The sequence below is a fragment of the Triticum aestivum genome, chromosome 5B (genome assembly GCF_018294505.1).
Source record: "Triticum aestivum cultivar Chinese Spring chromosome 5B, IWGSC CS RefSeq v2.1, whole genome shotgun sequence".
Classification (NCBI taxonomy): domain Eukaryota; kingdom Viridiplantae; phylum Streptophyta; class Magnoliopsida; order Poales; family Poaceae; genus Triticum; species Triticum aestivum.
This window is the reverse complement of record NC_057807.1, coordinates 712,797,524-712,818,968: the sequence shown is the minus strand read 5'-3', so window position 1 is coordinate 712,818,968 and position 21,445 is coordinate 712,797,524. Positions and strand designations below refer to the sequence as shown.

General features: G+C 42.7%; 1 protein-coding gene across 1 annotated transcript; it reads left to right on the top strand.

Annotated features, from left to right (window-relative positions):
- The first annotated feature begins 4,947 nt into the window (after positions 1-4,947).
- Positions 4,948-11,551, top strand: LOC123117898 (disease resistance protein RGA2-like). The gene is made up of 5 exons (XM_044538564.1): positions 4,948-5,305; position 5,424; positions 5,872-7,041; positions 8,928-10,946; positions 11,142-11,551. The coding sequence occupies exons 1-5, from the start codon at positions 4,986-4,988 to the stop codon at positions 11,379-11,381; spliced, it is 3,750 nt and encodes a 1,249-aa protein (XP_044394499.1). The 5' UTR covers positions 4,948-4,985; the 3' UTR covers positions 11,382-11,551.
- The last annotated feature ends 9,894 nt before the right edge of the window (positions 11,552-21,445 follow it).

The window sequence follows — 21,445 nt, the reverse complement described above, 5'->3', positions numbered from 1 at the left end:
AGGCGTCTAACTTGGTTTTGCAGGAGGGTTGTCATGTGCATACGATGTGGTATAGAAGTGGTCATATTAATTTGATTGTGTATAAGATGACTATATGATGTAAACTTAACATGACCTGCGTGTCATGATTCGGCATGATGGCTGGAACCATATGATTGTCACTTTAGTGACCTGCGTGTCAACCTTAAGTAATGCACTTATTTTATTAGCTGTAGATATAGCAATATTATCTGGTGCATCAACAAGGTGGTGGCAACCTTCGCGAATGCCGAAGATGAAGAAATGAAAGACTTCTCTGCCAGAAAGGGCTATACCATATCATGCTATTGTGAATTGCCTGAGATGTTTATCCTTATGATGCACCCTTCTTGATTGTGCGGTAGTCGCTTTTATTAGGGTGATCTCTCACTAAATTTCAAGTAGTTACTGTTCTCCCAAGTGTAGCACCATCACGACACCTATCTCTTCGGGGTATCACATCGATGCATGGTTACAAACGATTAGAGAAGTGTGAGGCGGGTGAGTTGAGACCTCGTAGCATTATAACTTGGTTGTCTTGACGTTCAGGCATGAAAGTCATGAGCTTAGAACACACCCATCGAAAGATGAACAAGAGTCACATAGAGATGTGATTGGCAAGTTGGCCTACCAAATGAAATTCTCGTCCTTTGAGATGGATGCATCCTTGGCATAGAATTGAAACTTGGATCTTGAATCTCACAATCAATTATGAGAGATATTGATTTGAGTGCGAGCGCACTGTAGAATTATCTTGTTTCATTCTCAGTGCAATTAATTGTGAACACTGTCTAAGTGTTATATGCATAAAAGTTGTAGAATAATGGCTTCGGGGGTTCGAATCCCTCCTCGCCCATAGCCTATCAAGCAGTGAATAAAATGGCTGCAACAAGAAGTTTCACACTCTAACTCGAAACGGATTTCGTGCATTGAAAGTGTCATCCCATACTTTTGTCGCTCCATCCCCGTATGGGTGGAGAACCCGTCGCTGTCTCGGCCGGCAATACCCCCTGTGAATACTCCGCCAGTATGAAAAGTTCTTAATGTTATTAGTTGAGTCCCTAGCTCCCCAATCAGCGGCATATTTTTATGCTGGTCTTAACAAAAAAGGATTGAGCTATTTCAAGAAATATATTAAACCAACTCCAATCCTTTTACCAATTAACATCCTAGAAGATTTCACAAAACCATTATCTCACGAGTTCTTGTAGAAAATAATAAGGTTTTGCATTGGTTTATACTAACCTATCTCACGAGTTCTTGTTGAGTTTGTTGTGAATGAAGCTTTTGATAAGAAATAGAGAAACCATGATATGAGAGGAATTAAGGAGACACAAAAGCTCAAGCTTGGAGATGCCCAAGGCACCCCAAGATAATATTTCAAGAAGTCTCAAGCATCTAAGCTTGGGGATGCCCCGGTAGGCATGCTACCTTTCTTCCTCAACAACTATCGGTTAGTATCGGTCGAGCCTAAGTTTTTGCTTCTTCACATGAGTTGTGCTATCCTTGCAATGTCATTTTATTTTGTTTTTCTCACTGTTTGAATAGAATACCAAGATCTGAAATTATTTAATGAGAGAGAGTCTTCGCATAGTTGCATAATTATTTAGCTACTCATTGATCTTCACTTATATCTTTTTGGAGTAGTTTGTCATTTACTCGTGTGCTTCACTTATATCCTATGAGTAAATGGTTGAATGAGTTGAATGTCATAAATCTGAAATTATATATGCCTCATTTCCTTATCCCATGGGGAGTAATGACTTCACATCTAAGAAGTAGAGGTTGTAAATTTATTGACGGTTAGCAAGCATTGTATTGGTCATTTGAAAAATTCATGAAAGAATATTGAAGGAAGAGAGATTTCACATATAAATATACTATCATAGACATCTTTTATAATTGTGAGCACTCATTAAGTATGACATGCTAAAGAGTTGATGTTGGACAAGGAAGGCGTAATGGGTTATGTTTTCTCGCATCTCAGTTAAAGTATATTGTCATGGATCATTCAAACATGTTGAGCTTGACTTTCCCCCTCATGCTAGCCAAAATTCCTAGCACCAGGTAGACATACTACTTGTGCTTCCAAATATTCTTAAACCCAATTTTGCAATGAGAGTCCAACATATCTACCTATGGATTGAGTAAGATCCTTCAAGTAAGTTGTCATCGGTGCAAGCAATAAAAATTTCTCTCTAAATATGCATGACTTATTAGTGTGGAGAAAATAAGCTTTGTACGAACTTGTTATGGAAGCAATAAAAGCGACGGACTGCATAATAAAGGTCCATATACAAGGGGCAATATAAAGTGACGTTCTTTCGCATTAAGATTTTGTGTATCCAACCCTAAAAGCGCATGACAACCTCTGCTTCCCTCTGTGAAGGGCCTATCTTTTACTTTATGTCTTTTACTTTATGCAAGAGTCAAGGTGATCTTTACCTTTCCCTTTTTCATTTTATCCTTTGGCAAGCACTTTGTGTTGGGTGATCCTGATATATATATATATATCCAATTGGATGTACGTTAAGCATGAACTATTATTGTTGACATCACCCAAAGGTGAATATGTTTGGAGGCAACATTATAAGCCACAATCTTTCTCCGTGTCTGATTAAAACTTCGTAACCACAAGTATTGCGTGAGTGTTAGCAATTGTAGAAGACTATAGATAGTTGAGTATGTGAAGTTTGCTAAATCAAAGCTCTGACGTAGACTCTTCCTGAAAGTAAGATGAATTGCAATTGTGTGATGACTAAGAATGAAGTTTGCTAGTTTTCAAGAAAGTTTATGGTCTATGCTTTAACATGTGAATTGCTTGTTACTAGTTCGTGAAAAGTTTTACGAGATGAACTACTGTTATGACATATAATGATGCTAGTAAAGGTTATTGAAATTATCATTGATCAAACTTGTGCACCTCTAGAATTCACACTTCATAAATTCTTTCTTTATCATTTACCTACTCGAGGACGAGCAGGAATTAAGCTTGGGGATGCTGATACATCTCCAACAAATCTATAATTTATGAAGCATTCATGCTATTTTATTATCTGTTTTGAATGATTATGGGCTTTATTATACACTTTTATATTACTTTTGGGACTAACCTATTAACCGGAGGCCCATCCCATATTGTTGTTTTATTGCCTGTTTCAGTATTTCGAAGAAAAGGAATATCAAACGGAGTCCAAACGGAATGAAACCTTCGGTAGCGTTATTTTTGGGAAGAATATCACCCAGGAGACTTGGAGTTCACGTCAGAAGAGCCTCGAGGAGCCCACGAGATAGGAGGGCGCCCCCCCCTACTGGGCGCGCCCCCTGTCTCGTGGGCCCCTCGAGCACCTCCCGACCGACTTCTTTCGCCTATATAAGCCTACGTACCCTAAAAACATCTAATATCAAGATAGATCGGGAGTTCCGCCGCCGCAAGCCTCTGTAGCTGCCAGAAACCTCTCGGGAGCCCTTCCCGGCACCCTGCCGGAGGGGGGATCCTTCACCGGTGGACATCTTCATCATCCCGGCGCTATCCATGACGAGGAGGGAGTAGTTTAGCCTCGAGGCTAAGGGTATGTACCAGTAGCTATGTGTTTGATCTCTCTCTCTCTTGTGTTCTCTCTCGTGTTCCCTCTATGGCACGATCTTGATGTATCCCGAGCTTTGCTATTATAGTTGGATCTTATTATGTTTCTCCCCCTCTACTCTCTTGTGATGAATTGAGTTTTCCCTTTGAAGTTATCTTATCGGATTGAGTCTTTTATGAGAACACTTGATGTATGTCTTGCCGTGCTTATCTGTGGTGACAATGGGATATCATGCAAAATCTTCCGTTTATCAACAAAATCTCCCGTAACTACTTGTTGCCTCTCAGTGATTTGTTTCTTTCAGTTGGAGCTGCATAGTGCACAAGATTTAGAGGATCTGGGAACTGTTGAGCAGATATATTGGGGATAAAATTAATCCAGTCTACATTTAAGCAGTGATGCCTTTCAATGTTTATATTGGTTATTCAGTTTGATTACACACAAGGCTTGTGATTACTACTAATTTTCAGTTTCATTTCAGGCTTTCATTCAAGGAGGGAAGAAATCAAACTATTTCGTTGGTCACATCCCGCTGTTATATTTTGTCAGCTTGTTTGCAGAGGGCTCTCTAATATTCCAACAAACTGCTGCTTCCTGTCTGCGTCATTTTGAAATGAAATAAGCATGATTGTGAAGCGGGTAAATCACATTGATTTATCAGTATATTCGTCAAACATGGCAAGTGGCAGGTAGTTTACATATTCAGTTGCACCTTCGTTACGTACATCAGCCAGTGCAGATTGATCTAGAATGTCTCTGGACTGAAGAAAAGAAAGATTCATTACGATTTTAAAAGTGAGGTTTGTTGCAACCTTCGTTCCACCATCAGTATTCTAATTTGAATGCACTGGCAAAGCAAAGCAAAAAAGGGATTCCTTGTCTCTCTCGTCAACCCAATGATCACGCAGCAATCAAATTAATCCCACCGAGACTTCTCAAACACAGCACAGCTTCAATATTCGCTACCTTCCCAATCCTCACATTCTGGAATGTCTTTGGACTGAAGAAACGGAAGATGCCAATGTGAAAAGTGAGACTGCTGAGTCTTGCAACTTTTGTACCATTCACCTATTTTCCATCGAGGCATCAACGCGTACACATATAGTAGCTGCTTAATGCTGCCTTCATATTTTAATTTGAATGGAACTAAAGTTGCAAGCCTCACTTTTCATATTTTCATTTGAAATGTAGAAAAAAGGACCATGAAAGGTTACTTCTCTCTTTAACCCAATGCTCACACAGACACACACACAACAACCAAGCAACTAATCTAACGAATCCCACCAAGAGTCCGAGAGGTTGCCTACCTTACAGTGTGCCTTACAATCCACAAACACATCAATACTGTCCTGGGTTCAGTACGCTGCGGGCTGGGGAGCCATGGTCATGAGCGGGCTTGGGTGTGTGATTGCGGTCGCCGTGGCGAAGCAGATCGCCAGCAAGCTATTTGTCGGCGGTGAATACGCTGCGGCGGAAGTCACTCTGCAGTGGAGGTACAGAGAGCAGGTGCTGGAGATGGGGGAGAAGATGGAAGATATCGAGGCCGTGCTGGGCGATGCCGAAGAGAGGTCGCGTCGCAGAGGAGAAGCCGGAAGAGTGTTTCAGCAGTGGCTTACCAAGTTTAAGCGCGTCGCCTATGACGTTGAGGACGTGCTGGATGAGCTGGACGCCGATGAGCTCATCAGCAAGACACAATCCAAGTTAACTAACTACTCTACTTTCCCATCTCCTCTCAGCTGGTGAGCCCACGAGTTCCTCCTGTAGAAATTATAGGATGGCTAATAATTCTGTTGTTGTATTGATCTGACCCTTGTGTAGGGTATATATATATATAGGAGTACAAGAGGGGTAGAGACTTGGAGTACAAGACAAGTTACATGTGGTTTAAACTAATTCTATCTCTATCTCTTTATCTTTAACTTAAACCCAATTATATTTCTAACACCTCCTCCCTCAGTACGCCTCTCTGGCGGCTTCCCATCTCTTGAGATGTCGCTCCCCTGTTCTTCTTTTCAGTCTGCGCAGAGGCCTCCAGAGATTAATCTATACAGTAGTAGTTTTCTTGGGGCATATTATGCTATTATACTGGTAGGTTCTGCCTGCCTGCTTGTACCTCTGGCCCCTCTGAATCTAAAATAAGATGATATCAATTCTTTGATTATCCTGTTTGGACCAAAAGTCTTTGTGTACCAAACGTGCATCCTTCTTCTCCATCATTCCAGATGTGCTTGGAGGCTCAAGTTGACTTCAACTTCTATTTTTGCAGGCCAGCTTATGGTTTTCGAGAAACAATCAACTCCTGCAGCGAATGACCATGCCCCACAAGATGAAGAAGGTCATGAAGAAAATAGACCAGATTAAAAAGGAGGGCAGTAGGGATCTCAAACTTGTGCCTCACGAAACAAGGGGAGAAGGGAGCAGAAACAATGAAACACTTGCAGCCAACTGGAATGCTCATGGAATGGAAACAGGGATGGTGGGGAGGGGTATCGAGAAGGAGAAGATAATCAGAATGCTACTCACAAGTGAAGAAGCTAACCAGGATATCTCCATCATTCCAGTTGTTGGCCTTGGTGGCATAGGCAAGACGACATTAGCTGAATCGGTTCTTGCTGACAAGAGGGTCAGTGTCTTTGACGTCTCAGTATGGGTTAAGGTGTCCAAGCAGTTTGATTTGCACAAAATTGGGAGTGCAATCCTGAAAAGATTGAATAGCAACATCAGCCTTAACAACTGCGATTCGCAGTTCCATCTGAAAAAAGAACTTGCTACTACGAGATACTTGATTGTTCTGGATGATCTCTGGGAAGAAGATGGAAATAATCTTGAAAGGTTGAAGGAGATGTTACAGCATGGCCGCAAGGGCAGCCGTATTATAGTAACTACCCGAAACCGAAGCGTAGTGCAACAATTGCGCACTGGTTTTCTTGCAAATCAGAGGAAAATTTGTCCAGTTCCTGAGTCTGACATAATCGATTTGGGTGTTTTAGAACCCTCGGGGTGTTGGGAATTAATGAAGCAAAGGGCATTTGGGCCTGATGATGACCACAGTGGCTTGGAAGAAATCGGAAAGCAGATTGCAGCCAAGTGTGGGGGTTTACCACTCGTGGCAAATGCTCTTGGGCAAGTAATGTCGGAGCTAAGGACCGTGGGGGCATGGGAAGATATAAGAGACACCAAGGTTGATTTGGGTTTGAGAGAAGTACATCATAAGGAAACATTAGAGAGGCTAATGCTGAGCTACTACCACATGAAGCTAGAATTCAAAATGTGTTTCACGTACTTGGCAACCTTCCCCAAGGGCTTTGTCATGTACAATAATCATCTAATCCAGCAATGGAATGCACTTGGATACATTAATTCAAGGCTTGATGGTCAAAGGTGCATCAACTACCTTTTGGGGATGTCCTTCCTTCGGATTCTAGGATCTGCTTTGGTTAGTACCTATAGACATCATTTCAATTGCATGGCTGGTTCCCTTTTACTATTATGTTTTTTCTTACTTTATTTATAGCCAAGAACATGCTTTCATAGAGTATATACTCTGTTATGGTTCACGATTTGGCCCTACACTTTGATTTTAAATTTATGTTAATGATTTAATATATCTATTTCTAAATTTAAATTTATTATCAGCACTGATAAGTTGAGTTTTGTACTTTACTAGGTCTTCTGTTTTGACTATGTTCGGTTTGTATATTCTTTTGGTTTGAGATTCTTTCTTGTCCTTCAATTCCTGCATCTAATGTCTAGATTATGTGCCACAAAATATATATAATTCATCCTACCACCCGGTGGTAGTTACCCCATATGTCTCATATACTACCATGTGGTACTATATATATTATTTTATTATTTTAAATATGTTCATATACTATATCTAAGATATTTCAAAACAAGTTACATGAAAAAATTGCATATGAACCCATAGTTTTTATTATATTTATGAAATATGTACATATTTGTACGTAAAAAAGAGCATACTCAAAACATGATACATACTACCTAAAAATTAGTATATATACTACCTAATCACTGTTATATATTACATACTACACGTACATACTCTCGATTTTGACAGATACTACATACAACATACAAAACGCAAGTGGTGGTAACTACCACTGCTTGTAGTAAACATATATATAGATTCTTCGTTATCTCCCTCTCTAATAATATGACATATTCATGATTCAATCCTAGTTAAGAGTCCATCAAATTATGTGCATGGTGCTATTCTTTTCTCGTGAGAATTTGTGGCATTCCTTTTGCAACCTGCCACTTATTTTTTTGGAAAAGAAGATACATCCCCCCTACTTGTATATTAATTTAATAATTTTAGAAAATAGGCTTTTGAACTCTAGCTTAACTTAGTAGAGTATGAAACCACAAGATGTCATTTCCGTTTGCTAGAGCTACGAGCTTAACATTGCTACAAAGGTATACTAGTCCGCCCGACCGAAACACGCGTACCAAGACGCAGTTGAATAGGGTTCAGTTACATAAAAAAAAGTTAATTGCGCGACCATCGCTGGCCGCATGCACCAATTTAGCCATGCACTGGCTGATGCGTCAATTAAGAGAACGTCTCCGCATGCAGCCAACTGACACCAGTGAGAAATCAGGGCATTAATTACAACCGGCCCTATAAATCTACAAACATACATGCAAATCAAGTCGAAATCCCAACCAATCAAAGAAACAACAAGGCCAGTATGGCGCAACTCTAGATGGCAACAATGAGAAACCCGATCGGGTATTGCCATGTATTCCCCGTCCCTGCTCGCTACTCGTTCCTATCCCCACTCGCAGTGCAAGGTTTTCCTTGCCCACGATGCCCATCAGGGACTTCTGTCAACTAGAGTTAGGCTAGGCACCTCGGTTCCTTTAATAATCACTCATATTCATAATTTATAGTCAGTAAGCAAGTATTTATAGTTTCAAATTAAGTGAAACTCATTGAAATAGTTAGTAAACAAGTCAAACTTGACATCCAGAGAAATTCAAAAAATCCACAGAACATATCTAGAGAAATATGTATGCAAATTTCTCTCATGTAGTATATGCTTTATTACCTTTACATGCTCTGTTAGTTATCCAAATTTTAATGGCATAAAACAAATTTTATGAAAATCCATGGTTTCTAGTGAAAGATTGTGTGTACGATAATTGCTATGTATAAGGCTCCACAGATTTTGAGAAAACTGCAATTTTACTGGATCTTACTGTCTTCTCTTAACTCCATTTTATTACATTTCCTGTTGTCAAGGGGTTTTACATTTCTTTTTTGCAATAATATATTGATAGTAATTACCTCTGCAGGCCAGTCCAAGTCCATTGCATTGCAAATCTCCTCCAGAACTCGTCATGCATGATTTGGTGCACGATCTTGCATCAGAAATTGTTGCAGATGAATTCATTGATCTGGATGCTACCAAAAGCACCACCTGGAACAGAGGTCATTACTACCGACATGCACAATTAACCAACTTCAATAATGATCCTGAGGTTTTCAAATATGTTCCAGACAAGCTGAGGTCCCTCCACTTTAGGGATTTCAGGGGATTGCAACTCCCGAAAAAGGCATTTTCTTGGTCCAAGTACATACATGTCCTGGACCTAAGTGGACATTCAGCCAAAGGCCAATCTGCTCCAAGTAGCATGATGCTGCCATCTTCTGTAAATAAATTGAAGCTACTTAGGTATCTTGATGCGACAGGCTTGCCAATAACATCACTTCCTAAGTATTTACATGCACTTCAAAACATGGAAACTCTTATTCTATCTAATTCCTTACTTGAAAACTTGCCTGATAGTATTTGTCGCCTCAGCAAACTCTGCTATTTGGACCTATCTGGCAGTAGCAGCCTAAGTAAGCTACCTGCATCACTAGGGAAGCTCTCTCAACTCTTTTTTCTCAATCTATCCAGGTGTTGTATACTCCAAGAGTTGCCTGAAACTATCTGTAAGCTTACATGCTTACACCACCTAAACATGCCAGATTGTTGTGCTCTTCGAAAGCTCCCTGATAAATTTGGTAGCCTTCATAAACTCTCATTCCTAAACTTGTCAAGTTGTTCAAAGCTCACCAAACTACCTGACAATATAAGCTTCCTGTGTTTAGAACATCTGAACCTATCGAGTTGCCATGAGCTAGAAGACCTACGAATTGATTTCGGTCACATTCAGAAACTTGAGTTTGTGAACCTCTCTGGTTGCTACAAGGTTTCAATGCTGCCAGGATCATTTTGCCAACTTAATCATTTGAAATACCTAGATGTTTCAGATTGTCATAACCTTGAAAAACTCCCTGAATATTTTGGTCATCTCGTTGAGCTTGAATATTTGAACCTAACAAGTTGTCCTAAGCTCCGACAATTGCCTGAATCACTATGCAAGTTGTCCAAGCTGAGGCGTCTCTATTTGTCATACTGTCTGAGGCTCAGTGAGCTCCCCTCCTCATTTGGTGACCTTCAGCTTCAAATACTTCACATGAATGGCCTTCTGTATATGTATGACTGCCCTGATAACATTGGTGACATGACTAGTCTCAGCCAGTTTGTGATTGATATCGCAACTTTTAAGCTGCGTGAAAAGATTCCAGCCATTAAAGAGTGTCTAAATCTTGTGGGCAAAGTAAGACATCACGTACATGAGATAGAGAGTAGAGGATGCAGCAATATAGTGGATCTTTGGGGATTGACTTGTTCAGAGCTAATACTTGAAGGCCTTCAGAATGTCACGCATCCAGAAGATGCAGACAGAGTCAAACTACGTGATAAATCAGATATTCGAGTATTAAAACTTCTATGGGAAAACGAAGGAGGTAAATCTGTGCTGGACAGGCTTGTACCTCCACGGACTCTTGAAAACTTTTCGCTAGTTGGGTTTACTTGCAAGGATTTCCCTAACTGGTTGTTTCACATCTCGTCCTACCTCCCTTTTCTTAGCGAACTGGCTCTTGATGGTTTGGAAGCATGTGATTGTCTTCCTCCATTCGGGGCACTGCCAAATTTAATAAAGCTGTCTCTGAAAAACATTCCCAACATCAGGAAAATCGGTAAGGAATTCTATGGAGAGGGCGGACCTTGTATGAAACTAAGAGTTCTGGAATTGGAGTTGATGGAGAATTTGGTGGAATGGTGGACAACAGAGTCAAGTAAAGAAAACAAAGAGTTTCTAATCCCTAATTTGCATCTTTTGTTGGTAGTGGACTGCCCAAAGTTGAAGTTCCTACCATATCCCCCAAGAAGTATGAATTGGGGTTTGAGCAACAGCGAGACAGTTTGGCCAGAACAAGGATTCGGAATGCTCTCCTCTTCCATTCGTCCTTTTGATATGGTTCTAAAGAACTGTAGTTTCTCTCAAGACAAGTGGGATAGTCTTCAACACTTTCCCACCCTTGAGAATTTTTATGTATACTCCATCAGTGGCTTGAGGACTTTGCCAGATGTCTTCTGATGCTTCACCTCTCTCACCGGACTATGGTTGGTGTCGTTGAATGACCTGGAGACACTCCCAGTATGGTTTGGCCAGCTCGGTTCTCTAGAAGTTCTTCACATCCACAATTGCCCTAACCTGAAATCTTTGGCTGAAAGCATGAAGAATCTCACCGCTTTTAGAAAACTGAGGTTGCTGCAGTGCAATGGCCGGGAGATATTACCGGAATGGTTGGGACAGTTGACTTCTCTAGAAGAAGTCATCATCAGAGATTGCCCCAGCTTGACATCTTTGCCTCAGAGCATGCGGAGTCTCTCTGCTTGGTCGCCATCCTGAATTGTTCGATGTCCAAGTCTGACGGTGACATGCCAAGGGGAGGATGCCCACAAGATTTTTCACATCCCCAAAGTCGAATTCAGCTGAGCTGTTGTACAAGATTGTGTTGGTAAGTGCAGGAGAGGAACGGGCATGTTATGGCTGGGTAATTCCATCTGGACCACGGACTCCGTCACTCCTTCTCTAAGGCCATCGTTGCGGCACACCTCTCCTCTTTTGCTCCCCGTGCTCTATCCATAGTCCATACTCGTTTGGTGCAGGAGTTGATTCCAGCTGCTGCAGAGGAGGTAAGCGGCCTGAATCCTTCTTTTTCAAGTGTTGTAAGCGTACTGTGCGCAAATGGATTATACCATGCATGCATGACCACTTTTTCTTTCTTTCTGTACAGTTTTTTAAGGACAGAAACATTTATAGTTGTTTTCTCATAAGTTGCAGTCTTAGTTGTAGCTAATCTTGTCAACTTTTAGAAATTGAATTTGCATCGAACAACTAGTAAAGGGACTTGCCTTCCATGTGTGACTGGAATACAACTTATTGGTTTTCTTCTCTGCCTATACTAATTCACTTGAGAAATATCTCTTTAGGTAGTCAATTTTCATTGTGCTATAACATCCAGCTGGCATCCACATGACTATTATTGGTCAATTATGCATGCAGGCTTATATTGCTGTTCCGGGTTGCCGAACCTTGCAAAAATGAGGCAGAGCTCAAGGAAGCGGGCAATTCCAAGGAGCAGTTTCTTTGAGACCAAGTTCTCCCTGGGATTCTCAAGGAGCACATTTTGATGGCAGAGAAGCATATTTTGATGACGGAGGAGCTCTCCAGTAGCTGACTGACTAATGTTGTTCTACTTCCACTGTTACCGTTGTGAGTTAGAACGTGACTCCGGCGCCTCAAGGAGAGGAACCCTGTAAGATTACTAATTTCGACAGAGCAATTTTTATTTTTTGTGGTAATGCTTCGTTTGTGACAACGGAATTATATTGCCTCTACATACGGTGCACTTCTGTTTTTACCATCTTGTATGCTTATTATTCTCTCAGATGGTATTTTTTTGATGGAATAATATTGGAACTGCTTGAGCCTTATGTCGTATTCCATTAGGTGGTAGTTTCTTTTTTGGTCCGAGATAAATCTCCGTATGTTCTTGTGTATGATTACTTTGTTTTTTCCAAAAAATATTGCAACCTGGTTGATACATTCCTTAGGTTCCAGCCGGTTTCCTGCGATTCCTTCAGAATGATTGGTTTTTCACCGTTTATTTGTACCATTCCCCCCCCCCCCTTTTCTGTTTTCTTTTGCATTCCTTATTTCTTTTTTGAATGAAATGTAAAAAAATTCTAAATATAGTGATTTTTCTTCATAAATATGAACTTTTCCCAAATACACATCAAACACTTTTCAAATACACGTTGAACATTTTACAAATACATGTTCTTCATTTTTAAATACACCATGAACCTTTTCCAAATAATGTTGAACATTATTTAATACTTGATGACGTGATAATTGTTTTTTAAATCATATTGAATTTATTTTAATACATGATGTACATTTTTTATACATGCAAATACTTTAAAATAATACATGAACATTTCCAAAATGTGAGAACACTTTTTAAAAATACATGTATATTTTAGTTTTTAATGCATGTGGACTTTTTTATTGTTAAATAATATATATAGATAATATATATATATATACATATATATATATACATATATATATATATATATATATATATATATATATATATATATATATTAGTTTTTTAGACTAAACACTCTCCACTTTGTTGATTAATACAGAGGTCATAATGATACAATGAATATCAGGAGGCTGACTAAGCCAAATATGTCGACATACTGGAATTGGTTTGGAGCTAATTTAGCGAGGCTATGTGCCTTGATATTGTACACCCATCCTTCGAAGATGAAGGAGCATGACTAGAACTCTATGGCAGTGATGATGATTTCTCTGATTATACTCCCATGTTTACCACCGGTGGCTGATTTGATATCATATATCACTTCGTTGCAGTCCAACGCACTCACAATGTTACTCGGAGATAAGTCCTTGGCTAAAGCCAGGGCCTCCCGACATGCCAGACCCTCTAGTGTTGCGGGTTCCATAATATCTTGACAATTGATACCCGTAGATCCTAGGTATATACTTTCAGAATTCCTGCAAACAAGACCATACGAGCCGGATCCGGCTTGCCTGTTCTCTTTCCATGTTTCCATCCGTGCTCTCACTTCATCCTATAGCTGTTTTTTTCCTTTTTCCTTCCTAATCTAATCACCTTCCCTGATTTTAACGGGGTGGGTCCGGGTCTTATTTTGTTTGAATCAAATCAAGCCACATACGCGGGAGCACGGAAGGGCGCACGCGCGGGGCGCAGGCAAGTCTCGTCCATACGAGCCAGTGCTCGAAGATCTAGAGATCATTGCGGAAGTCCTCGACTAGGGGGTCCTCGGGCGTCCGGCCTATTCAGTACGGGCCGGACTAATGGGCTGTAAAGATGAAGGAAGAAGACCACCTCCCGTGTCCGGTTGAGACTCGTGGCCGGCAAGATTAGGTGTCCGAATATACTATTTCCTTTCTCTGTAAACCTACTCCGTACAACCCTAGGCCCCTCCGGTGTCTATATAAACCGGAGGGCTTAGACCGGAGGCAGGATCACAACATCCATAGGCTAGCCAAGTTAGGGTTTAGCCATTACACTAGTAAAAAAGCCCCATTTGTCCCGGTTCATGAGGCCCATTTGTCCCGGTTGCCGAACCGGGACTAAAGGGTCGGTACTAAAGCCCAACACCTTTAGTCCCGGTTCGCCCAGGAACCGGGACAGATGGGGCTCTGCGTGGCCGCTGCGGCTTGGCCAGGCAGGAGGGCCTTTTGTCCCGGTTGGTGCCACCAACCGGGACCAAAAGGCTTCCACGCATCAGCAGTTCAGGGGCTGGGGTTTTTGTTTTTTTCTGTAGGGGGGGGGAGGGGGTTGGGGGTTTTGGGGGGTTTGTAGGGTCAATTTAGGGGCTTTATATATTGTGTTAGCTAGCTAATAGAGAGAAGTGTCCTCTCTTATCTCCGTGCTTGGTCGACGCTACGTACTATACATATAGAGAGGACTCGACACGCTAGCTAGCTAGTAAGCAAATGAAGGAAACCATTTAGTACAGAAGATCGTCATGAACATATACAGAGAGAAGTGATCGACCTCTCCTTCTCCAAGAGATTGGTCGAACAACAAGTTTCCGTATATCTATCCGACGCTACTAGCTACATATATACAATATAAGATCTATTACAATCCTTAAAGTTTGAAGTCAAGTGCCACATGGTATTCTCCAGCTTTCTTGATGACGTGGTCAAGAAAGAATCCTGTGAATTCCTCTTGAATTGATTTTATGCGATCATGTGGTAGGAGCTCATCCCGCAGCTGCCAGATCTAAATTGAAGAAGAGGGTCAATACATGTGTATGAATGAAACTCAACACAAATGATGGTAATAAAATACAATTGTGAGTACTTTTGCTTACACACTTGATATTGTTTTTCAGTGTAGCCCCGCTGATTCTTGGACGTCTCGTCGTAGATGAACTCGCAAACGTAGTATCCACAGAAATTATTTCCTTGTTCCTGCCACAAGCACTTTAGAAGAAATAGAGGTCAATCAAACTGATAAGCAAGCATGCTAAATACTATTGATGAAACTAGCTACAAACAATGGGAGATGCGCGGAACTAGGTAGTAGTACTTACTTTCGGTTGTTTAAATGTCATCTCGGTCGGCAGTCCCGGAGAAATTGCGGTGAACTTTTTCCAAACTCTGCCAGACAAAGGAAATAATTACTTGATATCAGGAAATGAACAAAGTTGCCCATATGGTGCGATAATGATCGATTGAACTTAGTTCTGGAGCATTCCAGTCATGTCCGCATAGTCCTCGGGATCTTTTCGTCTCGAGCCTAAGACGGTTACTTCTCCCTTCTCAAGCTTAATCACTAGGAGAATAAAGTGGAAGCTGCGCACGCATGCACAACTCATCTGTTACATGACTATAACCTTGAGTAATAAGGGAAACCGAATATGCACAAGACAGTAACACTCATTGAAGTTGTAAGAAAAGAGTATTTTATCTTTGGTTTGATTTTTGAGCAACGATCTGAGCAAGTTGTCCTCGGTCTCTTCGGCTTTTTTCGACCGTGTATTCATGTATGACATTTGGGTTAATGAACCCAATGTCATAGATTTGTGCTTTTCTACATTCGACGATCTTCAATCTGCATAATATAGTGAGGATAATTATATATACATGCAATGAAAGAGCTGAGCTATATATATAGACTTAATTATAGAAAGTAGTACTTACAGATAGTAGCAAGCTACAAGTGATTTGTCGAGGGCCTTTTGATTGTAGAACTGGAAAAACTCGTCAAAATCAACAGTTAACAGTTCTTGGCCAATGAAGTCGTGGTCCTCTTTAATCAGCATCGGCAAAGCATCCTTCCCAGACTCTCTGCAGGTTTTCATGTACCAGTCATGGAATCTTCACATCATCGTTGTTAGAGCAAGAGTATCTTTGACGAGAGGCTTCCCGTAATGGTATTTGAATTCGTCCACATCCATTGTTTCAAATTCTACATCGTCGGGCAGGTAACCACCAATAGTGAAACGGGGCAGCAGCGGCTGATTTGCGACGATAGCGCTAGACACCTTGAGCGGGGGGGGGGATGATTGGTTCTCCCGTTCTCCGAGCTGGGGAATTTTCTTCCCACTTCTTCGTTCTTTTAACCTTTTGTCAGTTTAAGTACTTCCCGACTGGCGTATTTCTTGCACTATCTTTTTAAGACAGCGGAGATGGTTGTTATCCGGCGAACGCGGTGGTGCTCGCTTCAGGGCATTGAGAGTGTGCCTCGCTTTCACCGGATCTATCTTCTCCTCTGGAGGTGGATGTTTCTCAGCTCTTTTCGTTTCAAAGAAGTCCTTCACTTGGGCTTGAACGATCTGCTCGTTTTCCTCCATGCTCATCTCGTATGGTAACTTCTCTACGGGCTTGAGAGATGGACCGAATCTGTATTGCCTCCCGCCTCTGGCTGTACTGCTAGACGCTGGAGCAGCGGCGGCTCTCTTCTGTTGCTGCTGACGAGTACTAGAAGAAGGCGGAGTGGTCTGACGTGCCGGAGCAGCCGGAGCGGTGGCGTCTGTGTTCCGCTGTTGCCGACGAGGCGAAGGAGGAGGCGGGCTGCTCGGACGCGCTGGAGCAGGCGGAGAAGGAGGCGGAGTGCCACCCTCACGCGCCGGAGCAGGAGGTGGAGTGCCCTGATCACTCGCCGGAGGAGGAGGAGGCGGAATGCCCAGCTGACTCGCCGGAGCCGTGAAGTTTAGAAGGTTGATGTGCTCCTTCCGCCATAGACACGGAGTCTTCATAGCAAGACCCAGCTGAGTCTCCCCATCACCTGTAGGGTGCTCAAGTTGGAGCTCTTCAAATCCCTTCGTTATTTCGTCCATCATGACAACAGCATAGCCTTGTGGAATCGGACGGTAGTGAAAAGTTGCTCCGAGTGAAGGAGGGAACACAGAGCCGACAACCGCCTTGACTCTGAGCTGAAGCCATTGTGTTATAAGGTGGCACTAGTGTGAATCCGTGATAAAATCCACGGGGTAGCTAGAACCCGTCAAGTCAAGCTGCTGAACGAGCTCGGTGGAAGCCATGCTGCTTCTCCGTTGAGATGGCGGGGTAGCTTCTGGGGTAGCTTCTTGGGCAGGATCAGGCAGCTGGTTCTCAACATCTTGCCATTCCTCTAGCTTTCGTACCCTTGCCTTAAGCTGCTGTAGTTTGCTCTGCTCCACTTTCCTCCTCCTCTCCGGGTTTTGTAACCGCCTGCATCGGGAAACCCAACCTTCCACGCAACGGAGCCTGGCGTGCCTCGTGTTCGTCCAGGGTGCTCAGGATTCTCGAGGGCCCTTGTGAGCTCGTCGTTCTCTCTGCCTGGAACGAACGTCCCTTCCTACACTTCCTTGATTGCTTTCTGAAGCTTCATGATGGGTGTTGCAAGTTGCTCGTCTGTCCAACAACACTTCCCTGTTTCAGGGGTCCAAAGTTCCCCCAACCCCGAAGAACCAAGTCCTTGAACGGTCTGGCCAGTGCAATGTCTCTGGTTCGACCCCTTTAGCAATCAAGTCCTGCTCAGCCTTGTTCCACAACGGCCGGGCTTTGAGGTAGCCACCTGACCCCGTGTGATGGTGATGCTCCTTCTTTGCAGCATTTATCTTGTTAATTGCTGACATCTTCTTGCTCCTGTCCGATGTCTTGTGGGCCACAAATGCGGGCCAGTGATCTTTTATCTTCTCAAATCGGCCGGTGAATTCTGGAGTCTTGTCTTGGTCGACATACGTTGATTTCAACTCATTCTTCCACCTCCTGAATAGACCTGCCATCTTCTTAAGAGCATGAGACTTGATCAATGTCTCTATAACCGGCTTCTCCGAATCCTCCTCTTTCGGTAGGGTGAAATTTACCTTCAGTGCGGTCCAAAGATCAGCTTTCTGTCTATCTTCGACAAAAGAAACTTGAAGCTCTTCCTTCTCGATGCTGGTCGGGATCATGTCCCTAACAAGAACCCCGCACTGAGCAGAAAATGCTTCCTTGGTCTGGAGGGGTTTAATCGGTTGGCCATCGCGCGCGATTTCTGTGATCGTGAACCTTTCATCCGGGCGTAACTTTTTCTTCGGGCCTCGTCTCGTTACCGAAGTTTTGCTTGATCCGGAGGGCTATAAAAGAAGAAAGAAGAGTTAATATATGTACATACCAAAACAATTAATGCATCAATTAGCTAGTTAGCACAGGCTTAATTAATTAATATATATACCTCGCCGGACTTTGCAACAGCTGATCCCCACTCCGTTCGGTCACCGGAGCCGTCATCACGGTCGCCGGAGCCACCATCATGATAATGACTTTCCTCCTCCATTGTTTGATCACCGTAGCCTGCTTCCTCTCCTTCCAGACCTTCTTCGAGGTCATTGAGAAACAACAAGACATCACCTCCGTCGCGGATTATGTCCCCCAATATCTCTACTTGTACGAAATCTCTTTGTTGATCCATAGTTTCTGCAAATATTACAACATGGCAATTAATGCACAAACATGAGAGATGGATATATTAATAGTGGCAAACATAGACCCCTCGGTGATCCTCGACCCTCGACGACCCTCGACCCTCATCCCCTTGGTGACCCTTGACCCCCTACCCTAGCTAGTTCCAATCCTCAACCGCTCGAATTCTCTTAACCTTTAAGGGATTTAACAAGATGGCGTCATTCATAATGGGGATCAACTTGTGCACATCCATAATGGTGGCATTCTTGTTAAAAGGAGACCCTCGACCCTCGGCGATCCTCGACCCTCGACCCCTCGGCGACCCTAGACCCTGGACCCTCGACCCTCGACTTTCGTCGACCATAGACCCTCGACCCTCGACGACCCTCGACCCCTCGACGACCCTCGACCCTCTACCCTAGTTTCCGACACCCTAGTTCCCGACACCCTCGTTCCCGATAAAAAATAAGAAAAGGAAGAAGAAGAAAAAATAGAGGAGAAGAAGAAAAAAAATAGAAGAAAAAATAGGAAGAAAAAAAAGAGGAGAAGAAGAAGGAATAGAGGAGAAGAAGAAAAAAATAGAATTTTTTCCCTATTTTTTCTTCTTCTCCTCTATTCCTTCTTCTTCTCATCCTCTTTTTTTTCTTCTTCTTCCTCTTCTTATTTTTTTCTCCTCTTCTTCCTCTCCTCTTTCTTCTCCTTCTTCTTCTCCTCATGTTGAAGTTATTGGGGAGGGGGTATATCGACAACGACGACATATACAAAGAAAAAAATGTAATCGGGGAGGGGGTATATCGACCCCCCCTCATGTGGAAGTTATCGGGGATGGGGTATATCGACAACGATGACATATACATAGAAACAAATGTGATCGGGGAGGGGGTATATCGACCCCCCTCATGTCGAAGTTATCGGGGAGGGAGTATGTATATTGACAAAATTACATCATCATATATCATCGAACAAAATTACATCATCATCATCATACATATACATCTAAAAAAGTTTTCATATATCATCATATATCATCATCATCATCATCATCTAGTACAAAAAATTGACCAAGCTAGTTTTTGTTGGGTTTCGTAGTAATTTCAAAAAATTTCCTACGCACACGCAAGATCATGTGATGCATAGCAACGAGGGGAGAGCGTTGTCTACGTACCCAACGCAGACCGACTGCGGAAGCGATGACACGACGTAGAGGAAGTAGTCATACGTCTTCACGATACAACCGATCAAGCACCGAAACTACGGCACCTCCGAGTTCGAGCACACGTTCAGCTCGATGACGATCCCCGGACTCCGATCCAGCAAAGTGTCGGGGAAGAGTTCCGTCAGCACGACGGCGTGGTGACGATCTTGATGAACTACAGCAGCAAGGGCTTCGCCTAAACTCCGCTACAGTATTATCGAGGAATATGGTGGCAGGGGGCACCGCACACGGCTAAGGAATCGATCACGTGGATCAACTTGTGTCAACTTGTGTGTTTAGAGGTGCCCCTGCCTCCGTATATAAAGGATGGAGGAGGAGGAGGCCGGCCAAGGCAAAGGTGCGGCCAGGATAGGGAGTCCTACTAGGACTCCAAGTCCTAGTAGGAGTCCACCAAGAGGGGAGGAAGGGAGAAGGAATAGGAGGAGAAGGAGAGGTGGCCGGCCCCCTTTTCCCTAGTCCAATTCGGACTAGAGGGGAGGGGGGGCGCAGCCTTTTTCTCCTCTTCCCACTAAAGCCCATCAAGGCCCAATACTCTTCCCCGTATTCCCGTAACCCCCCGGTACTCCGGAAAATACCCGAATCACTCGGAACCTTTCCGAACTCCGAATATAGTCGTCCAATATATCGATCTTTACGTCTCGACCATTTCGAGACTCCTCGTCATGTCCCCGATCTCATCCGGGACTCCGAACTCCTTCGGTACATCAAAACTCATAAACTCATAATATAACTGTCATCGAAACCTTAAGCGTGCGGACCCTACGGGTTCGAGAACAATGTAGACATGACCAAGACACGTTTCCGGTCAATAACCAATAGCGGGACCTGGATGCCCATATTGGCTCCTACATATTCTACGAAGATCTTTATCGGTCAGACCGCATAACGACATACGTTGTTCCCTTTGTCATCGGTATGTTACTTGCCCGAGATTTGATCGTCGGTATCCAATACCTAGTTCAATCTCGTTACCGGCAAGTCTCTTTACTCGTTCCGTAATACATCATCTCACAACTAACATATTAGTTGCAGTGCTTGCAAGGCTTATGTGATGTGCATTACCGAGAGGGCCCAGAGATACCTCTCCGACAATCGGAGTGACAAATCCTAATCTCGAAATACGCCAACCCAACATCTACCTTTGGAGACACCTGTAATGCTCCTTTATAATCACCCAGTTACGTTGTGACGTTTGGTAGCACCCAAAGTGTTCCTCCGGCAAACGGGAGTTGCATAATCTCATAGTCATAGGAACATGTATAAGTCATGAAGAAAGCAATAGCAACATACTAAACGATCAGGTGCTAAGCTAATGGAATGGGTCATGTCAATCAGATCATTCAACTAATGATGTGACCTCGTTAATCAAATAACAACTCATTGTTCATGGTCAGGAAACATAACCATCTTTGATTAACGAGCTAGTCAAGTAGAGGCATACTAGTGACACTCTGTTTGTCTATGTATTCACACATGTATTATGTTTCCGGTTAATACAATTCTAGCATGAATAATAAACATTTATCATGATATAAGGAAATAAATAATAACTTTATTATTGCCTCTAGGGCATATTTCCTTCAGTCTCCCACTTGCACTAGAGTCAATAATCTAGTTCACATCGCCATGTGATTTAACAGCAATAGTTCACATCACCATGTGATTAACACCCATAGTTCACATCGCTATGTGACCAACACCCAAAGGGTTTACTAGATTCAGTAATCTAGTTCACATCGCTATGTGATTA